Source organism: Pezoporus flaviventris, unplaced genomic scaffold (genome assembly GCF_033815535.1).
Source record: "Pezoporus flaviventris isolate CSIRO_AGI_PZ_B2104156 unplaced genomic scaffold, CSIRO_AGI_Pfla_v1 ptg000002l, whole genome shotgun sequence".
In the NCBI taxonomy this organism is placed as follows: domain Eukaryota; kingdom Metazoa; phylum Chordata; class Aves; order Psittaciformes; family Psittacidae; genus Pezoporus; species Pezoporus flaviventris.
The window spans coordinates 3,152,793-3,174,921 of NW_026892550.1; the positions used below are offsets into that span (position 1 = coordinate 3,152,793).

General features: G+C 44.0%; 1 protein-coding gene across 5 annotated transcripts in view; it reads left to right on the forward strand.

Moving 5' to 3' along the window:
* The first annotated feature begins 489 nt into the window (after positions 1–489).
* Positions 490–22,129, forward strand: part of ST3GAL5 (ST3 beta-galactoside alpha-2,3-sialyltransferase 5) — a 29,078-nt gene continuing 7,438 nt past the window's right edge. Inside the window, exons 1-5 of one of the 5 annotated variants that reach the window (XM_061466875.1) lie at positions 541–610; positions 7,444–7,579; positions 17,243–17,354; positions 18,990–19,104; positions 21,540–21,883. In XM_061466875.1, the coding sequence (XP_061322859.1) occupies positions 7,480–7,579; positions 17,243–17,354; positions 18,990–19,104; positions 21,540–21,883 (671 nt within the window). In that variant the 5' untranslated portion in view covers positions 541–610; positions 7,444–7,479. Of the gene's footprint in view, positions 611–7,443; positions 7,580–17,242; positions 17,365–18,987; positions 19,105–21,539; positions 21,884–22,129 lie in introns of those variants that run through there. The other 4 variants (XM_061466884.1, XM_061466894.1, XM_061466902.1 and 1 more) reach the window with 4 other exon arrangements.

The following is a 22,129-nucleotide window of genomic DNA, read 5'->3' on the forward strand; positions in this document are numbered from 1 at the left end:
ACACATCCCACCGCTAAATCAGATCTGTTTCCCTGCTTATTGTGGCAGCGTCGTGTCAGGAAAACAATTCCCTAAGGCGGCTGTGGAGAGGCCTGAAAACCCTCACGCACCCAAGCTCCCGGCAGTGAAAGGTACAACAAAAGCAACTAAAAACGCTGTCATTTGGGGTCTGCTCTCGTTTCACCACATAAAGCAGACAGCGAGATGAAGCAGTGGGGGGCTGCGGGGCTGAGGTGACGGAGGGCTCGGATCCCCCCCCCCGCTCGACCCCTTGGCGAAAAATAACCCCAAGGCTACGATTTCCTGAGGAAATAAAGACCTGGAAACGTTAATTCCTGGAAATGACTCCATTAAAGACCGTGGATCCCAACCGCTGCAGCACCACACGGACCGCAGCGCGGCCTCCCCTCAGCCGCGCAGGCCCCGCTCTCCCCCCCCCGCCGTCTCCCCCCGCGCTCGGCTCCCATTGGCTGCGCTCCGCCACGTGCCGCGGAGCCCCCGCCTTCCCCCCCCCCTCCGTCCGCCGGGTGCTGCGGAGCCGTTACCTGCGGCGGGGCTGCGCTGCCCGCCCCGATGCGCAGCCGAGGCGCCCGCACCCGGCCCGGCGCAGGTAGAGGCGGTGGGGCCGGCGGCGGGTGGCGGTTATTCGGTGTGGTGGTGAGCGGCGGCGGCGAGGGGCCTGCGCTCGGGGGGTGGGGGGGACGTGGTAGCGCCGAGGGGGCTTCGCCTTCTGAGGCGCCTCAGGGGCCTCTGTCGCCGCCGAGAAGCGGCTGAGGTGCCGCTGAGGCGCGAAGGCGCCAGCGTTTGGGGGTGTTTTCCGGGCGTCCCAGTGGTATTTGTGCGTTCCCGGAGGTCTCGGGGGTCACTTGGGCCAGCCCCCCCCCATGCTGCTATGGGGGACTGAGGCGTTTAGGATGTCCCCCACGAGGTCTGTCGTGGGGAGGGCAAAGGGACGCCAGGCCTGGGAGGTCTCTGGGTGGTGAGGTGCGGGCTGCGGGTTCTTGAGGAGATGGGGTTGAGTCTGGCTCGGGCCTCTCCGGGGAGGGAGAGGAATGTAGCTGGGGTTGTTCTTCTGTATATGTTCTTCTGTATAGGTTTACACTTGTCTGCAGGTTGCGAGAGCATTTTTGTCTTGGGAGCGTTGTGACTATGAAACAACTTCTGCCATTGCTGGCAAAACCTTCTTTTCTTCAGCAGGAGTCTTTTTTTTTGTGCTGAGCTGTTTGGTTTTTTGTTTGTTTGTTTCAGTAGATAAGATCAAAATGCAAGGCTGATGAAGGAGAGATGTTTGTTTTGCAGCTCGCTTTAGTTATGGAAATGAATGGGAAATGTTCATAAAATTACCAGAGGTAAACAGCTTTCCTGTGGCAAATGGCTGGTTTTGTCTCATTGTGAGAAAAAGGGTAAATAAAGATGCATATGTCTTACTTCTCTAAAGAAGACTTATTGAGATAAATGGTCTTTATGCTTCTTAAGTGGATGCCTGTTAAATGCAGCTTATGGAGGGACTGTACAGGTGCAGTTTTGAAGTGCTGTGTGGTTTTCCTGCAGACTCTGTTTTGCTGCAGTGAGGTTCCTATCTCCCTTATGGATCGCTCAGCAGGAAACCTTGAGCTGTCTCGCAAGCCCTTTGCTAGCCAGGCAAGGGGTAGCAAACACAGGGGATTTCATTTAAAGGTCAAAATGCAGCTGCAGAGTTAGTGCATCACTTCCTCGGGGGTGATGAGAAATGAGCTTGTTCTGGCCTCTGTTTTCCTGGAATTTCTTGGGATTTAGCATCCTCCCTTCCATAGAGTTTGTTTGAATTGGCCAAATGATTAACAGGCAGTTAGGGGCAGGATGTAGGAAGCCAAAGCGGGATAGCAGAAGCTTCCTTTTACTGAGCAAAAGGGGCTAAAAGCGTTGAATTCTGTTTCTTTTGGACGCATCAGTTAGGTGATGGACATGGAACATGCCAAGATGCTGTGGAGCTGGTGTATTTGGAGGGTGGGTTATTTAGATAAGAGAGCCCGGACAACTGAGGTGGGGTTTGAGTTTTGATGAAGACTGTATTACTGAGCAAGACCCAGCCAGTACTTCCAACTTGCCATGGAGTAGTTTTCATGTTATAAGTGAGTCTGAACGAAACTTGCTCAAACACAGCAAATTAAAGCATCTGCACTTCAGAACCGCACAGTAGTAATTTGGACTCAGGACTTCTAGATCATGGAGGGTCTCCCCTGTTGCAAGACAACTCTCTCTCTTAAGAGCATTTGTAAAATATTAAAGACTTCCTTAAAGCTTGTGTAAATTGCAATTTGCCATTACTCCTATGGGATGGCTATTTCTTTGCTGCTCAGGAGCTTTTTGCTCCATATAGTCCCTATTTATTTATGACCATGTTTTCCTCTGTGCTAGCATTGTCTGAATTGCTTGCTTTCAGCTTTGGTGTTACATGTTTCATGTATCTAAAGACAAATTTTCTGCCTGTTTTGTGAAGCTAAACGAGTCAAGTTCTCTGTTCTCCTTGTGAGCAGCACTTCACCTGTCCCACCAGGTCTGTCTGCAACCTGAAGTCTTGAATTCAGAAATTAAGCATTAAATTTGGTTCCAACAGTGTTCTGTCCTGTATTGTGATTTCCTTTTAAGCCTTCTCTTCATGGGAGGCTTTTGGCATCTCCTTTTTTGCTTCTGTAGGCTCAAGTGTGATTTCTAGTGTGATCTCTTTGAGTGTTAGGTGATAACCGTGGTAAAAATGCTGCTCTACTGTTAACATTGTTCCGTAATTACCAGTTGTTTGATGCTATTCTGCTGCATAATTCAGATGTAATATGAAACATCTTGGCTGTGTAAGTCTGCTGGCGTGTTTCCTTAGCCCAGTAAAGATTAATGTTATGCCTTTTCTTTTCCGACCATTTCTTTTAGGGAAGATTTATTCCTCCAACTTCCCATGTAAGGTGAAAGACCTCATTGTTTTGACTTCTTGGTGGGGTTCAAAAATATCTTCCACCCATGCTGGATAAACTTGCCTGGCTTGTGGTGGGTGATGTGCTGATACACATTTTCTCTCATCCTCCCCTACTGGCTGGCACGGCTCTTCCCCAAAGAACTGGAACAGATCCCTGCTTCTACAAATGCAGGCTCTGCAGGCTTGGGGAGGAGGATGTGCTGGGAAAGGAGCCTGTGAGGTGCATAGGAAGGGTTTGTGAGGAACAGCTGCCTGCTGGCGATTCATTCTTCCGGTGTGTTGCTGATTTCAGCAGATGCTGAGGAGAGTGGCTGCCTCAGGTTTTGAACAGCCCAAGCAGGCAGGCCACTGCTTTTTCACACAGGTAAATGAAAGGGGAAACTGGGATTTCCTCTAAAATACACCCTAAAACCAGAAGGCGGGAAGAGGGCACGAGGGGGGCTCAAAAGCTTCCTCTGCAAGAAATAAACATATCTTTTTAATACCACTGCTCTTAACAGCAGTGCTTTAACTTGCCTCTTTCTTCCTGCTTGGCTGACATGCTGACTTTCTGTGGCTCATTTGGGAGTCAGAAAAATTCCAAAATGAGATACTGTTCTCATCTGTCAGAAAGCATCTGCTGCCCTCTTAAGTGTTGAAGCGCAACGTGTTGATTCCTCTTGTGTTAATGTATTATGGATTTTTGCTGCTCTTCACTTTAGAGCTTCTGGAAGAGGTTTCACAGAACTGCTTAGAAAGCTTGACTAGAGAAGAGGGTGCCATAGGAGAAGTGAAATCAAGAGGGTGATCCCTGCTCTGAACATTGAGCTCACTAAGAGTTCCTGCCTATAATGTTATTGTAGCAGACACTATTAATAGCCAGAAAGCTTCCTGTGAATGCTGCTGAAAGGAAGTGGTGGTGTTACATGCTAAGCATATCTAAGCATAATCTGGACTGGATTTGAGCTGGAACCAATTATTTTGTCTTCAGCCTGGATGACTCGACCTTAAGAGCAAGTTATAGCCTACCTATGTGTAGCCTTCCTAAAGGAAGACTTAGCAAATACATACCATAGTGTAAGGTTATTAGTGATTTCATGAGTCAGTTGATGCTTGATGTTGCAAAGAGGTTGTAGGAATGAGCCATTAAATGATAAGAAGAAAACACCAGGAGAGCATCATAAGGCAAGGAGAGAAAAATGATGATGACTACCAATAGTAAGGTACCAATGAATACCTGGCTGGTATTCATGGCTCCAGGCAAAATAATTTTCACCTGTGTTGGTGCCTTTGAGAGTGTCTGTAAACTGCTCTGAAATGCCTATTTGTCTCTTATTTCACTTTTTGCCAATAGTGTCCACATGTGTGGTGATTCATTATTATGCCCTCATTTTTTGAGGGGACAGATCTTGACCAGGCGAATTGCAGATTGTACAGATGTTGTTGGTTTTTAGTTTTTATTACCTGATTACGAAGCCTTAATAGTCAAAGATTTGTCCTATCTCTGCAGTCCCTGATGAAGAGTCCCTCCCCAGCATCCTTATAGGCCCCCTTCAGTCCTTATGAGGTCTCCATTCAGGCTTCTCCAGGCAGAACAGCCCCAACTTTCTCAGCTTGTCCTCATACAGGAGGTGCTCCAGCCCCTGATCATCCTTGTGGCCTCCTCTGGACTTGTTCCATCAGCTCCGTGTCCTTCTTGTGTTGAGGACGCCAGAACTGCGCACAGTGCTGCAAGGGGGGGGTCTCAGGAGAGCACAGTAGAGTAGAGGGGCAAGAAGTCACAGGATGCAGCCCAGGATATGGTTGGCTTTCACTCATGGCAGGGAGTTGGATGATCTTGAGATCTTTTCCAATTCAAATCATTCTATGATTCTATGAAAGTTCATTTTGCAAGACACATTATGCACTAATGTAATCAATATCCTGTTGTAGGTACTTATGACCATATTATAGGCCAAACTTCTTTCTGCCATCAAGGATGTATTCTTTCTATTGACTTTATTAAATTAACCAAAACAATTGACTCTGCTGCTCATCACAACGGGCATATCTGTCAAATGCTTTTCTTCATTCAGTAGTAATAGGTGCTAAGCAAATAATATTCAAAGCAAGTTTTTATCCACTGTCTAAATATGTTAAAGTACCGACTTTACTGTGGGGTCTGTATGGTTGCAATCAAAAAAATAATTGACAGATGTCTCTTAATTTTTTGACTTCAGTTCCTGTTTTTCCTCTGGCAAGAAGCTGTTAGTAACGCATCTGCTCCCTGGCTGCTGTCTCTTTGTCTTGAGAACATTTTTGCTAGGGAGTGGTACAATGATGATCAGTGAGTTATTGGAAGATAAATATCCAATGGTTCATACATTGCTACAGATTAGAACACAAGAGTTCTCTTGTGCCTCAGCGTATCCCTGGTAAGTTTGCCTCAGATCTTCAATATCTGTGGAATTTTTCCTCTTTCTTGTGGTTCTAAGGGTTTTCTGTCATGTACCATTGAACAAGAGTCTTAAAGAAGGTACTTCAGTGTTTATTGTGTTAGAGAAAGAAATATCCCAAAGGAGCTGTTTCTGATTGGGAAAACTTGTCTGTTCCTTTACTCTCTTTCCCCTGAGTATTTTGTCACTATTGGCAAATGGGCCTGTTCAGATAAAAGACTTTTTACTTTGCTTGTGTAGGTTTTAAATCCAATTTCAACATCTGGGCAGCTTTCAGTTAGCATTGCTGGTCTGCTAAATCTGTGTTTAGGCTTTGGCTTAAAACTTTGGATTTCCTTCTGCTCCTTTGCTGTGTTGCAGTTTCTGGGGTGCCTCTTGCTAGAGGATGATTGTATGTTGTTCCAGGTTAATTGTTTTCTTGATAACATATTACTTAAATCCTGAAAGAGTTTGTTTCCAAATGATTTTTGTGTTTAGGAAATACTCTGTGTTTTGGATGGGTAGAAAATCCTTTAATCCATTGCAGCTGTAACGGAGCAGTTTGACTGTACAACACTTGCAGCTGCATAGTCCTCCATGTATAATGGGTTGCACAGCTCACTGCCCTTAGCTTCAACTTCTTTATTCTTTGTATTACCATTTTTTCTCCCTGATTAGTATTGGGATGGGGCTTGATCCATTGTTGATTTATAAAGGTAAATGTGAAGGAGCTGGGACAGACTCTGTGGAACCTGTGGCAAAAATAAGGGAAATAAGGGAGACAAGGGGAGGAGGAGAAGTGTTTGGTTTAAGTTTCGCCTGCAGAAAGGGAATGAAAGGCGTTTACTTGTGGCTTAAATTTCTTGTTTTCTCTTTCTCAATATTAGAATCGGGGATTAGAAGTTGTATTAATTGACAGCAAATTACATTACTTAAAAATTTCCTTGAATCAAGATTTTTGCCAATTAAAGAGTTGAACATGTGGGAGGGAACAGGGAGTATTTTATAGTGAATTCTGAATTGGGAATTTTTAATAACTTTCTTAAAGAACAGAAGATAAAGCAGTTAAACTTTTCATATTCTTATATTTCTTTAACTGAGAGGCTCTGCTTAACAGATGGCTCTTAAATGCTTTAAATCTGTTTAAAAAACCCAAACCCACAAAAACTGCCACCTACTTAACCATTTTTTTCTTTGTGTTTTACGTCTCAGCCCTTGTGTTTCATCTCTCTGTGTTTTGGTACTGCAGAAGCAAACAGAATTAATCCGAACTATAGATTTTACTGAACTGTTATTCATGTTGTTAACGTAAATAAATAACATTCTATTCAGATATTGTCTCAGTCTTGAAAGCCTTCATGAAAATTAATATCTCACTATTTAATCGGTAATGAGGATAGGTTGAAATGTGTGATCTTTTCATGGGCACATCTCTCCAATGTAGTCAGAGGCATTAGTGTTGTAGTTGTCAATATTTTACCATCTGTTTGCCCCAAATGTGTCTCAGGAAACAATTTGTAACCAGTTGAAGTATTCTTAAATGTTTTAACTTCCTGGATAAAGTTTTGTACTATGCCAGTGGGATGTTTGTGTTTGTTGTTGTTTTGAAGAGGCTCGGAATGGGAAGTTCATGCAGAATTCCTTGCTGAAAATGTCCACAGCATCTCAATAAAGAGTATCTTGCTCAAGTTTATCCCATGTGAAAACGCATTCTCTGCCTTTTAACTTGGCCTTTCTTTTCTGAACATAAATGTTGCTCAAACTCAATTAGCTTTCATTTTATTGTTTGCTGGTTTTGGAGTATGCTGCTTAAGTAATTAACACAATGTGATTTAGAGGAGGGGGTATGAAACAAGCAGGTGGTTTGGGAAGTTTTTGTTGTTGTTTTACCTTCTGTTTCACTGCCTGCTCAAGCCCTGTTCTTTATTAGTAATTCCTTTATGTAGGTGTGACTTCAGGTTTCAGTTGCTGTGGGCTTTCTCCAACTACTTGATCTTGTTACATGAACATGAAAGGCTGCATTGTGCAGCAAGACCTTGGGATGGACTTGTAAAGTTGGCTGTTCCTACAACTACTGGTGGTATTTGTATTTTCAGCTCCTAGGAGCTTCAAGTATCATCTAAGATCATGTTGTGACAGATGTTACTCAGCTGTGGAACTGAAGGTATCTCTTCCTGCGGGGCTTTCAGCAGTGGCTTGCCTAGGGTAGCTTCTCTGCAGGCTCAGGCAGGACCAAGTGGTGAGTAGCAGCCCACATGCAGGTACTCAGTGTAGATCCAGGAAATAAGCTTCTGATTGACAGTAACTGTTCATTACGGTGCTTCCTCTATGGCTCTGGTCCCTGCCTGCACAGACAGTTAATTTGGAATAGTACTTGCACACATAAAATGCAGAGCTGATCCATGGAGGCTGCAAACTGGACACTCTGTTTGCAGAGGTGGGAATGTGCTTGAATTGGTTGGGCAAAGAAGGTAAGTGGAAACATCCCCTGTGCAGGGTTACAGTTCTGGGGGCTCAATGAGAGGGTAGCCAGACAGGGATGTAGGTATATCCTTCATTCTGCACTTGAATGCCGGCTGCTTTGGTCCTGTCTCCATGCTTGGTAACACTGTTAGCAGTCTAACAATAGGGGCAGAATCCTAGTCTTTTGGGTAAAAGGTGAACTGTGTTTGGGAAGGGGAGCCTCAATCTGTCCCAGTCCTACCAGTTTGGTGCCTGTGGGAGATGTCCAGAGCCTGGAGAAGGATCACGGGTCAGCAGGAGAGTGCCTGAAAAGCAGCACAAAGGAATTCCTGCCCCTCCAGCCAGTAAGTTGGCATGGGGGCAGAACTTAAGTCCCTTTATGCAAACACACATCACTTGGGGAGTAAACAAGAGGAGTTAGAGACATACACATGCTTGAAGGGCTATGATCTTATTTGCGTTACAGAGATGGGATGTCTCCTATGACTGGAGCACTGGAATGGAAAGATACAGGCTTTTCAGGAAGAACAGGGAGGGGAGACAAGGGTAACTTTAGCTGTCTTGATAGCCACAGAAGGTGTAGCTGCCCTATCCCTGGCAGTGTTCAAGGCCAGGTTGGGCAGAGCAACCTGCTCTAGTGGAAGGTGTCCCTGCCCATGGCAGGGGGTCGGAACTGAATGAGCTTTAAGGTTCCTTGTAAACCAAACCATTCTGTGATTTTTATTTTTTTAAATCCAGGTGCTGTATGTAGCTGAATACAGTTTTTCAGTGTGTGGTGGTGGGTGTACAATTTGACACATGCTGCTTTATAGTTTTTAGCATTCACACATAAAAAGACATCCTGAAGACTTAAAGTAATTGCTTCTGAAGTACTCCAAGTGTGGAAATTTTGCCTAATCTCGAACAACAATGAGAGAAAAGTAAATTATGGTGAAAAGAATAATACCACAGGAAGCTTTGGAGTGTATTCCTGCTGATGGACGATTTGGCTTTCACAGCAGCTTTACACAGATCACTGAAGTTCAGTAAATGAAAAGGAAATCTAAGTCCCTTGGGTCTTCACTAATTACACCACAATGAGTAGCTACAATGTCAATGCAAAACCTGATTGTAACGGCAGCCTTACTACTAAGACATCTTTTGTAGGCAAATTGAGGCATTGGCATTCATGGCTCCTCAACTATAGCACTGCCTCTTCCTGAAAGGCTGTAATGGTGTTTAACAGTGGCACGGCTTGTCTTTGGTGCTTGGTTTTTTGATGACCATGGTTCTCTCTGTGTGATAAACACATAAATGTATTGGTTTTCGCAAATCGTAGGTGTGGCTATGTGGATAGAAGTGTATGAGTTCACAATAATAGAAACAAAGCTTGCTAAGGACCCAAGATTAGACAACAAGTTGAAAATGGCCAGAACTCTTGGGCAAAATGGAGTCACATAGCAAAAGAAGTTGTAAAGGTAAAATAAAGAAGGGGTGTGTGTGTGTGTCTTGATATAAGAAAAGCTAGTGCCTGGAAAACATAAAGTACTTTTTACCTTAAGTTAGGTTGTAGAAAGAGAACAAGGTTTGCGTTGTTAAGCCTGTGGAATTTAGTGGCCCCACTAAACATGACTTAATTGTTTCACACTAGTCTTCTAAAGTATCTTTAGCTTTAAAGAACAATGTTTGTGTTGTAAGTCTGTGATGAGATAACAGGATTTAGTGGCCCCACTAAACATGAATGAGTTATTTTCACACCATCCTTCTACTATCAGTTTAGAGACAGGGTCTCAAGCATCGCCTGCTTTGGATACTCCTTGTCTGCCCATCCTACAATAAATTTTGCAGGAAGGTCACACTGTTTTAAATCTTTGCTGGTTATCAGAACAATTACAGATATGGCTGGTTTCATCTAGTTGTGTGATTATTGGGGCATCCAACTGTGCCAAAGGTGAAAAGTGCACTGTGAGGAAGACTGCTTACTTCATCCTCAAGACCCCTGCCCACAATCACCGGAGAGCAGTGTGCAGATGCCAAGAGGAGGAAACTTATTATCATAAGTTCCTGGAGCTAGTTATAATATTCCCCACCTATACACGGGAATTATCAATATATATATGTGACTAATGCAATAGTGAAAGTATATAAACCTGTAACAAATGCTAATCACTCGTGCCTCTGGCTGTGGTCACGTTCCCAGCGCTGTTAGTTTTGCTTTATTGAGTTTGTCCCTCAGTAAAACCTTGTTATCTCATTTAGAGGAGTGAGTTTGTATTTCACAAATGGGGGCTCGTCCGGGATAAAGCCTGCTTTGCTTCTGTGAGCCTAGGGGAATCCGAGCGAAAGGTGTGCTCTACCCCGATTTCGGCAGTTTGCTCGGTTTCTTCTGGTCTCATCGGCGCTTGCAGGTTATATCCCGGGCAAAGAAGGGGACTCATAAAGCAAAAACGGGGAAGGCTCCCAGGGAAACTGTGAATTACAGGTGACTGTGTGCATGAAGACCCAGACAAGAAAATGGACTGTAAGTACTGTTCCCTTAAGCGGGAATATGGGGGTGATCGGTGTGTGAATGAGACACGGACCGGATAGCCGGGATCTGCAAAGACACGGACTGGATAGCTGGGATCTGTGAAGCAAGTTTGGAGTCTTTCTAACTGTGGTTCCAATCTCCTGTGAGGGAATTGGCCTGTGAAGAGATGCAGTGAACAAGTAACTGAAGAAAGACCAAAAGACCCCCCCCAGGGTAAAAGTTCAGGACAAGGGGCAGGTAAGTTGAGTCCTGGGAAAGAAAGGGAGCAAGGAAATGCCGGCTGAAATACCCCTGGACAGTCTTCTGGGGGTTGTGTTAGCTGACAGGAGGATAAGATAAATTCAAGAGGAGGAGGGACAAGACTAGGGGTGTCAGGGGCTCTACCTCCTGGGGAATATCAGGTAAAGGGGATACCTATAAGTCGTAAAGAGACATCCTACGTGAGGTAAAGAGCGTGGGTGCTCGCCCCAAGGGTTGGTTTGGTACAAGGGTAACTGTGCTAACAGCTTTATGAACCTTTGGCAGGTAAACAATGGCTTGAGATTTACGTGTTACCAGTTATTGGCTTCGATGACATTCTGTGTGAAGTGGGTGACTGGGAGACGGGCCCTCGTGTGAATGAGTGTTTTGTGTGAGTGAGATGGGGCATAGCTACGGAGCGAGTATGGAGTCCTGATCCGTGGTTCCGTGTTCTCCACGAGGAGAGTGGCCGGAAACGGACAAAGCATATATGTCCTTTGAAATTGAACCTATTGTTGAGGTTTGGTGTCCTGTCCACCCTAGTGTTGTGTGAACCATTTTTCATCTTCAAGTGTTTTTCTGTAAGGATAAAGTGCTTGTGAAATCTGATCAGGATTTTGGTGTGTTAATTGCCTGGCAAATCGGTCCCATTGGGACCGGATTGAACGTTCAGGTGAATGAGTACAAGTAATTTGTGGGAATTTGGGAGAACTGAAGAACCAGTAGAGCAATGTAGGGGTTAACTGTCAAAGCAGTGTTCAAGCTCCCTGGCGCGGCTCAAACTAGCCGTTGCCCTATCTGTCATCACTGTAATTTGTATATCCAAGCTAAGTGTCCTGCTTGTTCAAAATACATTATCTCTTTTGGTGGGAGACAAGAGGTTTATTTACAGAACTGTTTGGAATTTAGGTGCACACGTTGTGGGTGCAGCACTCCATTATACCTTTTACTGTGGGAAAAATGTTAATGTTGTAGGGCTAGCCGTATCATATATCTTTAAAGGATTACAATGGGAGGACAGCAGAGTGGAGGAAGAGCCTGTTAGGTTGCATTTTAGCTCATTGGAAAGATAGAGGGGTGCCACCAGGAGGAAGTGTGAATAAGAAAACCCTGATCAAATGTTGTAATTGATGGTGGACTTTGGAAGATGGGGAAAAGTGGCCCTTCAATGGAACTTTTGAACTGTAATACATTGTTACAATTGATGTTGTTCTTAAAGTGACAAGGAAAATGGGATGAAGTGATGTATGCAGACATCTTTTTCACTTTAAGAAACCACCCGGCTTGACAGACTGCGCACGAAATTAATATAGCTCAGCCAGATCCCTTAATTTTGGCTTTGGAAAAGGACAGGGAAAACCAGAAAGCTGGAGAGATGTTGTTCAGCCTGTGATACTGGGGAAAGATGTTTAAAGTTAAAATCAAACAAACAAAACAAACCCAGAGTAATCACGAAGATAGGTTGAAAAATCAGGTATCAGAGCCTTATCAGAGGTGCACCCTCTGTATCTGTCCTATCTGATATTGATGAGGAGGAGATTGCTGTCACTGGCAACAAGCAGCAGAGTTAAGAAGGGGTTAAAACAGAAGTGCTGTTGCAGAGGCAGGCATCTGCAGCCGCTGCAGAGCAGTGTGAACAGCTGTGGAAAACCAAGGGGGAAAGGAGGGGACCTGGCGCAGCTCCTGTGTTTGAGCGTGGAATGAGTGTTGGGGCAGGCAGACAAGTGGGAACAGGCATGCTGACAAACGGGACTGAGGGCTTGCTGGACCCTCACTGAACAAACCCTTTTAGCTGTATGAAGTGATATTAATTAATAATGATGATTTAACATTAATGGTGGACAAAAGCCTAAACCCTGCTCATTCTTACCTGGGGAGCAAAAAGAAGGTTTAACCCATAACTGTTTAGAAGTTATACAATACCAGACCAAGATTTGGGAGGATTTGATGGAACAGGCTCTCCCGGAGGGTGAAAGAATATGGGTGGATGGATCGTCTAGATTTCTACAGGGAAAAAGGATGTCAGGGTATGCACTAGTTAACAGAGAAAAGATGCATATCATTGAAAACGGGAAATTACCCTCAGATTGGTCTGCTCAAGCGTGTGAGCTATATGCTCTGAAAAGAGCTTTAGGATACCTAGTGCCTAGGAAGGGAACTATTTATACTGACTCGAAATATGCATTTGGTGTAACAAATACTAATCACTTGCGCCTCTGGCTACGGTCATGCACCCAGCGCTGTTGCTTTTGCTTTATTGACTTTGTCCCTCAATAAAACCTTGTTATCTCATTTAGAGGAGTGACTTTGTATTTCACACTCTGTAAACTCATAGAGTTATGTTTGATGCTCAGGAAGACTGTGGAAAAGGTGTTCAAGTGCTGGGTGCTGCTGACCTTGCTCTTTTGAGCACTCTTTAACACCATTCCAGCCAGTGAAAGGTGCTTATCAATTTAGGAAAGAGTGTGGGATCAAATACTGAGTAACTTTAGTAAAATGCTGTGCTGGACAGGTGTATTTTGACTTGATCTATCTATTGACTTGATCAAGAAAGGAACCATCTGTAGTAAACAGAAGTAAACTGTTGCAAATGAAATGCTTGCTGACCTTATTTCAATTATGTGAACAATTAAAACCACTGAGCACACCAAGTACCGAGGGTTAGACACAGGAAGGATGTGACAAGGTGATGAATCAAATTCTCTGCATTTGTTTTTTTCTGTTTGCATATCCAGGATGGGTGAATCAACCGTTTGGGGTGACTGGAATTTATTTTGTTCAGAGGCAGGGAAAGCTCTGTGATAGCACTTGTTTATTGCATCTCGCATTCCTTGGTAATCCACTTCTGTCTTCACCACTCTCCACCTCTTCACTTCCTTCTCCATCTTTCAGACCTCTTGCAGCCTTCCCTTTGTTTCAAAAGCTTCGTGAGAAGTGCATCTCTTGTAGGTTCTCTGCGTATAATTCTGTAGTGGGACATTCTCACCCTGAGAAATGAATCGGGTGTGCTGTTTGCAGAGCACTCTTTGACAGTTTCTATACCAGAGGAGTCTGGCTGTGTCATTTTGTGCTGCAGGATGATGCCAGGAGTAGGTGAGTGCAAAGGAAGAAAAACCTGCTTTGAACAAAGCAAAGGCAGTGATGCTTTAACCTTACCCCTGTAATTCAAACCGTAAAACTTTACGGATGTAAAACTTGTGGAAAATGTGTGCTTAAGCTGGTGTGTGTTCCCTCATAGATGTCACCAGTAGCATGGCCCTACCTAACCCTGTCCCTTTGTATGTTGCTGTAATGATTTCCTGGTAACAGGATCCTCTGGTACTGACGCTGACCCACTGTGTTGTGCTGGATCTGTTCTGATTTAGGTTCTTACAGACTCTGCTCAAGTTACCTCGTCGTTGTTCACCAGAGAGAGAATTATTGCCTGCAATTGTTCCCCAGTGCAAATGGTCAAAGCTTGTTTCCTGCTTTTTACTCAGTATTTTTTCTTAAAAAAGTTCCATTTTATACTTCTCCACAGCTGTGTATGTAGAGATCTGTGTAACTCTGCATAGAATCGTTTTGTTGTATGTTGTAGCTTAGGTATTTGGGGTGCTCAGCCGTGGATTACTAATCCATCACCTTCCCTTCTGCTGGACAGTGCCTAGTGCCCCTTGTTTGTGCTGGTCTGAGCCAGTGACTGGGCTGTGTGTACTCTGTGTAGTATGCGGAGCAGTCTTGGAGTAGCCCAGTAGTCTGCAGGCCATCTTCACGCTCTGCTCCACAGCTCTGCACCATCCTCTAATCACTGCTTTTGTGTGCCACGTATGGCTGTGCTAACAGGCTCCATGAACCAGGGCTGCTCCTTTTGCCTGCTGCCAACATAATCTCTTTGGGTACCCATCCCCTTCAAGGTGCATTGGTATGAAGGTACTGGGTCCCAGGTAATGAGGGGTGCTTGGTTGTCTTGTCTGCTTAGTGTGTCAGGAAGGATGTGTATCCTATCTGGAATATAAGGTGATTGCGACCTGGACATCTCAAGGCAGAGCAGGTCAGCCTGTGACCCATAACTAGCACGAGGGTATGTTCCTTGCAACAAATATCGTTGATGAGCCCTAGGCCTTTACGCTGTGTGGACTTGCTTGGAGCAACCTGGTCTGGTGGAAGGTGCCCCTGCCCATAGCAGGGGGGCTGGACCTAGATGATCTTAAGATCCCTTCCATCCCAGACCATTCTATGATTTCTTGTAGATCTTCACAGAGAGCAAAGCGAACTTGTAATGTGATGATCAGGGTTGTGACGTTGTCAGCAACCCAGGTTTGCTCCTCAGTGCTGTTTTGGTGGTATAGATGCAGCCAGTAAATATGAGGCGTTGCTCTGAGGAAAATTATGAATTTGTAAAGCTTGATAGGTTCCCTGTGACCTGCTGCTTGGGTCCTGACAGGTTGTGGGGAAAACTGAGGCTGGATTTGCTCCAGTTAAGCTGGTATCCAGCTGCTATCCAGCTTAACTGCTAGCATTCTGAGGGATCTTGGGTTTTGGTATACCCTGTTCCAAGACCAGTGTAATGATACTGACCTTGGTTGTACAGTGCTTTCAGATCTGCTGGAAGATGTTTAAGGGCTTGCTGTTTTGTGACAAAGGCCTACAAATAGGTTGTGACAGCTCAGGGAGCCTGTGCAAGTAATAAATACAGCTAGGTGGGTAATTTGAAGTTCTTAGTACTATCATAATAACCAAGTAACCTGTGTTTGAGTTAAGTGGTAAAGTTTGCTGCTGGCAAAAACCATTAGGCTTTTATCTTTTCTTTTGCTCTGCTTTGTTTTGTGGGGTATGATCACTTGCAGGTGACTTTGCAAAGCATCCTGTACCTGTTTTCTGCTCTTCAAAGGATTTAAGATGGTGTTGATCTTTGTCTCTCCTTGTCCCACCCTGTCTCATAATGGTTTGTGGCTTTTCACCTTTTACTGTATTAAATTTGTTACTGAGAAATGATGTGTGACTGCAAGAAGAGACTGACTTTGAGGAGGTGTTTGAATTAGATACCCCTGGAATTTCAGTGGGCTGGATATGATTTGGAAGGGATACCTGTCTCATCATCTCCTTCATGCTGGTGTTTAATACAGGCTAGTTCAAATGGGTCATGTTGCCATATAAAATAAAAGGGAGTTGAAGCAGCAAAGAGAATGTAGAAGATCGTCGCTAGATAAAAGCCTCCCCTTAGCCCTACTTCTTTTAAGAGTTCTTGTGACAGAGCTCTTGGCGAGAGAACAGAAAAGTGTGAACATACTTGCAGTGGAAAGTGGAGAAGGTTAAGCCCTGAGATCAAAGGGAAGGAGTAGGGCTGAAATCCTCCACTGCAGAGGATCAGGCTTCACCCTTCCTGGCCTGCTGATCAAAGGGGGTGTTGCTTTAGGGGGTCGGTAAGGCAGGGAAAAACCCTTGCCTGGATCCCTTCTCCTCAGCAAAATCAGCAGCTCGTGGGTGCCCTTTGCATGGTGTTTCCTTCTTTGCCCTCATCTTTAGTTAATGGCAGCAGCCTGTGAGAAGTTGATATGCCAGCCTGCGTTTTCCTTTCCAAAATCAGCACTGAAGCATGCTGATAAAAACTCATTGGAGCTCACAAACAGTTAAGCAGCCCATCTGGGAGGGAGTCCTGTGCACTCCCACATTCACAGTGTCTGTGGGAAGGGAGCTGCTGCCCTGCACAGGATCTGTCCTTCTGCTGGCAGCCTCTGCTGTGTGTCAGGCAGAACTTCCTGCACACCCTCTTTGGTGCTTGCTGTTGAAGTTGCTGACCATGTTTTTGGGGGCTGCTAAAGGGGTCAGCAGTACATTCAGACCGATGATGAGATGGGTTTACTTAACCTTGGTGAAACCTTTAGACCTCATAGCAGCCCTCCAGTATCTGAAGGGGGTCTACAAGGATGCTTGAGAGGGACTCTTCATCAGGGACTGTAGCGACAGGACAAGGGGTGGTGGGTTTAAACTGAAACAAGGGAAGTTCAGGTTAGATATAAGGAAGAAGTTCTTTACCGTGAGGGTGGTGAGGCACTGGCACAAGTTGCCCGAAGAAGTGGTAAATGCTCCATCTTGGCCTGTGTTCAAGGCCAGGTTGGACAGAGCCTTGGGTGACATGGTCTAGTGTTGAGGCGTCTCTGCCCATGGCAGGGGGTTGGAACTGGATGATCTTAAGGTCCTTTCCAACCCAAATCACTCTATGATTCAATGAAATTGGGGAGCTAATTTGAAATATGGGCTCTGCTTTTGAGGATGGGATGATTTGTGCAGGTTCTGCATGCTGGGAGCATGCTTGAGGCCTGCAGGGAACCATAGTACTTGGATGCTTTGACTCGGAGATCCTAAATACCCAGAGTATGCTGTATAGATCCCTTGTCTGGAGTCTAGTAAGTGCTCAAACTAAATGGTGCTTGACCAAGATCCAACAAATGTTTGACAGTAACTGATGGAATTGCAACTATTAGACTTAAGGCTTATGAAGAATGCAAAGAACTATACCTGGCAGTATGTATTTATTTTTAGAGTCACATCCTGGTAGTACATCTGAAATGAGTATGTTCTTGATCACAAGGAGGTCAGGAGCAATGACACCATAACTAAGAATCTTCTGTGGGAAGCAGGAAGTTAACAGTCATTGGATATCCTATCAACTTGCTTTTCCAGTTCATCAAAAGTGATTTCTTTTCACAGCAATGCTGAGTGGCAATAACTCTGTGAAGCTAAAAAGTGATTGCTCACCTCCTGTGCAATGGTGTAAGGTGGCTGCACATGAAGATGAGAAGACCAAGCTGGTTTTTAAAAGGTACTCGCAAGTAAGTGTCATTGTAGCAGCAACATGGAGGTCGGTTCCTCCCCTCTTTGTCTGGGCAGTTACAAAAAGGATGTAAAAATCAAGGGATGAGGTTGCCACATGAACTGAGTGGAGAGTTAAGTACACAGCCTTCCCTGGGGCCCTGTCCAGTCAGGCGTTGAACACTGCCAGGGATGGGGCAGCCACAGCTTCTCTGGGCACCCTGTGCCAGCGCCTCAGCACCCTCACAGGGAAGAGCTTCTGCCTGAGATCTTAGTCTCCCCTCTGGCAGTTTAAAGCCATTCCCCCTTGACCTATCAGTGCAATCTCACTCCATTGTTTATAGTTTGACATCAAATTAGAGTTGAGTGTGTGCTAATACACATCCAGAACCATGTTTTAAACCAGAGAAGTTCACTACCATGATGCCTCTATGCCATGTGAATTTTTAGGTCTTAGAGCTGCAAAACCTCTCAAAGCCGAACTGCTACATCCACTGGTGTTTTGAGCACCTGAGTGGTGCAGCCCCAGCTGAATTTAGAGATACTTGATGAACTTCTGTGGATGAAACCCAGCCTTATTCATCTGCTGTGAGCCCCTGTTTTCTGCCAGTCAGCTGATCTTTGCAGCCCGACCTGTAATGAAGGTTTAGCCCTCCTGTCAGTGCTAAATCTGACCTGGTTAAATCGGATGTGAGAACAGTGCTGCTTTGTTGGTCACCTTATTTGCATCACAGACAAACTGAGTCCCAGGTTTGCATCTATTAGTCCATGTGCTACAAGCTTTTATAAGCACAAATAATCTTGGAAGCCTGTATTCAAGAAGCACTGAGCACTCAGTAGGTTGTATGTGCAACAAACGTCCAGTCCTTAGGAAGCCATGGGAAAAGGAAATCAATTATAAAGCTCAAACTTCATATTAGCGTAACAACCACGACTCTAAGCGAATAATGATGCAATTCTTGCAGCTTGGTTTAGACATGAAATGAGCCAGGGGAATATTTGGAGATCAACAGTGAGATTCTTTAGGAATGAGTAGATCAAAAACGTGGTCTATATTACTCAATTTTCCAGTTGGTTGTGCTTGGTTTTTTTCTTCCTTCTGCATGTTTTTTTTGGGGTGTAAATAATAAAATTGGCCTTCTCAATTTAAACCAGAGTATGTAAATTCTGCGTTTTGGCCATTTTATTTGTGAGTGATGCCCATTTACCTGAATCTTGAAGAATTTGGAAGTCTCGTCCTTTTTTTGACTTATATGAAAGTATGTATTTCAAAATAGAGTTGCCCTTTAAAGAAGGTACCCAGAAGGTCCTTTTGGTTGCTTTTTAGGAGCTGTTTGACCCATCAGAGATGCATTTAGAGTGTATGATGCAGGCATAGAACTGCATAATTCAGAGTGACAACATTGTAATGTTTTCCTTATCAAAGCATCTCTGTATCTTTGTACTTTCCTGCAGATGGCTCTGAAGAGTTGATAAAGACTTGCAGTGAATAGAGCAATAGTTTATCTTGGTTTGAATCAAAATGCATGTTCAACTGTCTTAAATTTGTGTAAAAAAAGATGATTTAACACTTGATGAGTTGCTGGAAAACAAGATTATATGTTTCTTTTCTCTCCTACCCCTGCCCCTTCCTGTTTGGTTTTAGACTTCTTGCACTGTTTGTGGTTGGAGGGTGTTTCCTTTATATCCTCAAGTTACATTTTGGCCCTGAAGAATGTGACAGAACAAAAATGCCATATGTGGACCTCGAGCGTGTAAGGGTTGGTATTTTTTTTGCTTTTATTTTTACTTAAAAATTGACAATAAAGGAGTTAACAGGCTCTATAAGAGAGAGTTAGAATGCTGAAGTCATCCTGTGAGGGGGAAACAGAATCGTAGAATGGTTTAGGTTGGAAAGGATGTCAAGATCATCCAGTTCCAACCCTGTGCCATGAACAGGGATGCCTCACAGTAGACCATGTCACCCAAGACTCTGTCCAACCTGGCCTTGAAAATTCATTTCGTGCCATAGAACTTCTGGGTTTTAGTCTTGTGGAGTGACAGCAGAAGTGCATTGAGAAACTGGATTTTTAGGGGTAAAAGGAGATAACTGTGACTGTTAAGAATTTGAAACGAAACATGTTACCATACTTTTGTGTCAGTATAGATTAGAAAATGGATGCAGATGAAAAGTTCAAGTCCCAAAGCCAACACATGAAACCAAAGGTATATTTTACTTCAGACAGTTCCCCAGCCTGCTTTGCCTTGTAGTTGCTAAGATGTCTTTGGAATGTGGGGCAAATGTGCCGGAGGGTTTGGCTCTAAGTTCATTGACTTATTTAAGGTAGCAGCTACTTCAGCTACAGTTTTGGGTATGGCTTTTAAGCTGGTGTAACAGACACCAATAAAACTTTCCCTTATTTGTTGATGACAGTTCCTTGCCTTTACTGCTTAGCCTGTTTGCTCTTTATGACAGCGCTTACCTTGGCTTAGAGTTGTTACAGTTTTGTCATCGAATGTCTCAATGCCAAGGCACAACTTGGAGCAAAAGCCCTGATTTAAGATGGTCTCATCACCTTCTTCAATGCATGTTTTTCTCCTTCTGAGCATCTTAGCCTCCCCTTCTCCCTTGACAGATTTCTTTTCACAATAATATATTCTTGCTTCCAAACAACAAACACCTTAAGCCAAGCAAACCTAAAGACTGCATGGGCTGTCTTTATTGCTGTCTCATGATTCATTGTGTTTGTGTTGCGTGCAGGAGGAAATACCATTGCTCTTTATCTAGTTAGGTAGTAGCTGATTACAAAGCTGATTACAACTTGGCAGTTGTCAAGTGACTGGCATTACTTTTTGCTGATTGGAGGCACAACTGTTAGCCTTAAAAATGAGGCTCTTCCAAAGATGCACTGAGTGTTACTTGCGAAGTGTACAGCACAAAGTTTCTCAGTCATGCTTTGCCCAGGAAGAAGTGTGGTGTTCATGGCCAGACTTGCAGAGACCTTTATAAGGGTGACAGAGGCAGTTCTGTAGAAGAATCTTGGTTAAAAAAGAAGCACAGCTTCCCTTCTGGTACACCTATGTACACACTTCCCTTTCCTCAACAGCACAGATGGACAACTGAGTTAGTACTAGATTTGAATCTTGAGTTGGAGTCCTGTGTTTGCTCATGTTTTCTTTTAATTTTAGGGGAGAAAAGATCAGAGTTGATTGGGGGAAGAGAGCATACGAAAAGACTTTATTTTAACTGATAAAGATAATACCTTTGCTGTTTGCCTTCTTTCTTACAGCAGATACTGGCTTGCCACTACAGATTTCTAAAAACCATACATGAGTAGTTACGTTGGTATGGTAAAATGTGTAGTTTCATTTGACAGCTTAATCTTTTTATGCAGTGTGGAACTGTAGTCTTGTTTTGGTGGCTAGTCCTTGAAAGAATCATGGAATCACAGGATGGTTTGGGCAGGAAGGCAGCTTAAAGCTCATCCAGTTCCAACCCCCTGCTGCAGGCAGAGTCACCTTCCACTAGAGCAGGTTGCTCCAAGCCCTGTCCAACCTGGCCTTGAACACTGCCAGGGATGGGGCAGCCAGAGCTTCTCTGGGCACTTGCTGCAAGCGCCTTGCTATTGTCATAGTGAAGATGTGAAACACCCCCCGCCTCGCATTCCTTTCAAAGTTGGGTTTTAGTCATTACAGCAATACTACTCTAGCAGTATTTATGGAAGAAGTGTTTCTTCATTTTGGTTAGTAAGCAAGTCCAGCCTGGCACTGCAGAGCTTTTCCCCAGTGGATGTGTCTCTGGTAAAATCCTTCCACAGGCAGAACTTGGGTCATGCAGTTGAGCAATGGAGTGGAATTCTGCTTGCTGCCTTGCTGAGTTAGATGGGTAGGGGTACATCTGATTTTGTGAGTAACAGTACAGATGTTCTCAAATGGCTTCTTTCTACCTATCACTCTTACTAACCTAATTTATTCTTTAGAAAACCTCCTTTCCAGATTTAAGTGATTGGATGGAGGGACTTCCCTTTGCAGGTTTTCACCCTGCACTGGTTAGCATCTACATTTGAGTGAGTGCTTTAAAATGTCTTATCTCCTCCTTTAAGCTTTCTTTAGAAACCCCGTCTGTTTGCTAAACTGTTGGTAGATTGCATTAAGAGGACTTTGTATGTTCCTGAAGCTGGCTTTCCTGCCTGAAACCATGTCTGTTTTGTTCTAGAGAGCACAGCAATATGCCAGAGCTGCGTTGCAGGAGGAATGTCGACCTTCGTATGTAAAGAAAGAAATGGGGAAGTTATTTGCAGAGAAATACAGCATGGATGTATCTCCTTTTGTAAAGAAAAATATAAATGAAGATGAAGCTTTATTTAAATATGAACCTCCTTTTGGATTCCACAAGTTCTTTGATAAGCTTAAAAATCTCCTTGAACTCTTACCTGAGCATGATTTACCAGAAGATTTGAAGTCAAAGCACTGTAAGCGTTGTGTGGTTGTTGGCAGTGGTGGAATTCTTCGTGGATCAGAGCTGGGTCACTTATTGAATCAGTTTGATATTGTTATAAGGTATGTATTTTCCATTTAAAATTCCAACTACTTCAACTTTATTTTATGAGCAGACTTTGGGTTTTAAGGGGGGAAGTATTTATCAACATTTATGCAGCTTATAAGACTTTCTGAAAGTGCTGTTGAGAAATTTACTTGTGATTTGATGGAAGTTGGAATTTTATTAGCAAAATAAATTGTCCTGGTCACAAGACAGGAATTCAGTGTGATTACAGAATCCTAGAACAGTTTGGGTTGGAAAAGACC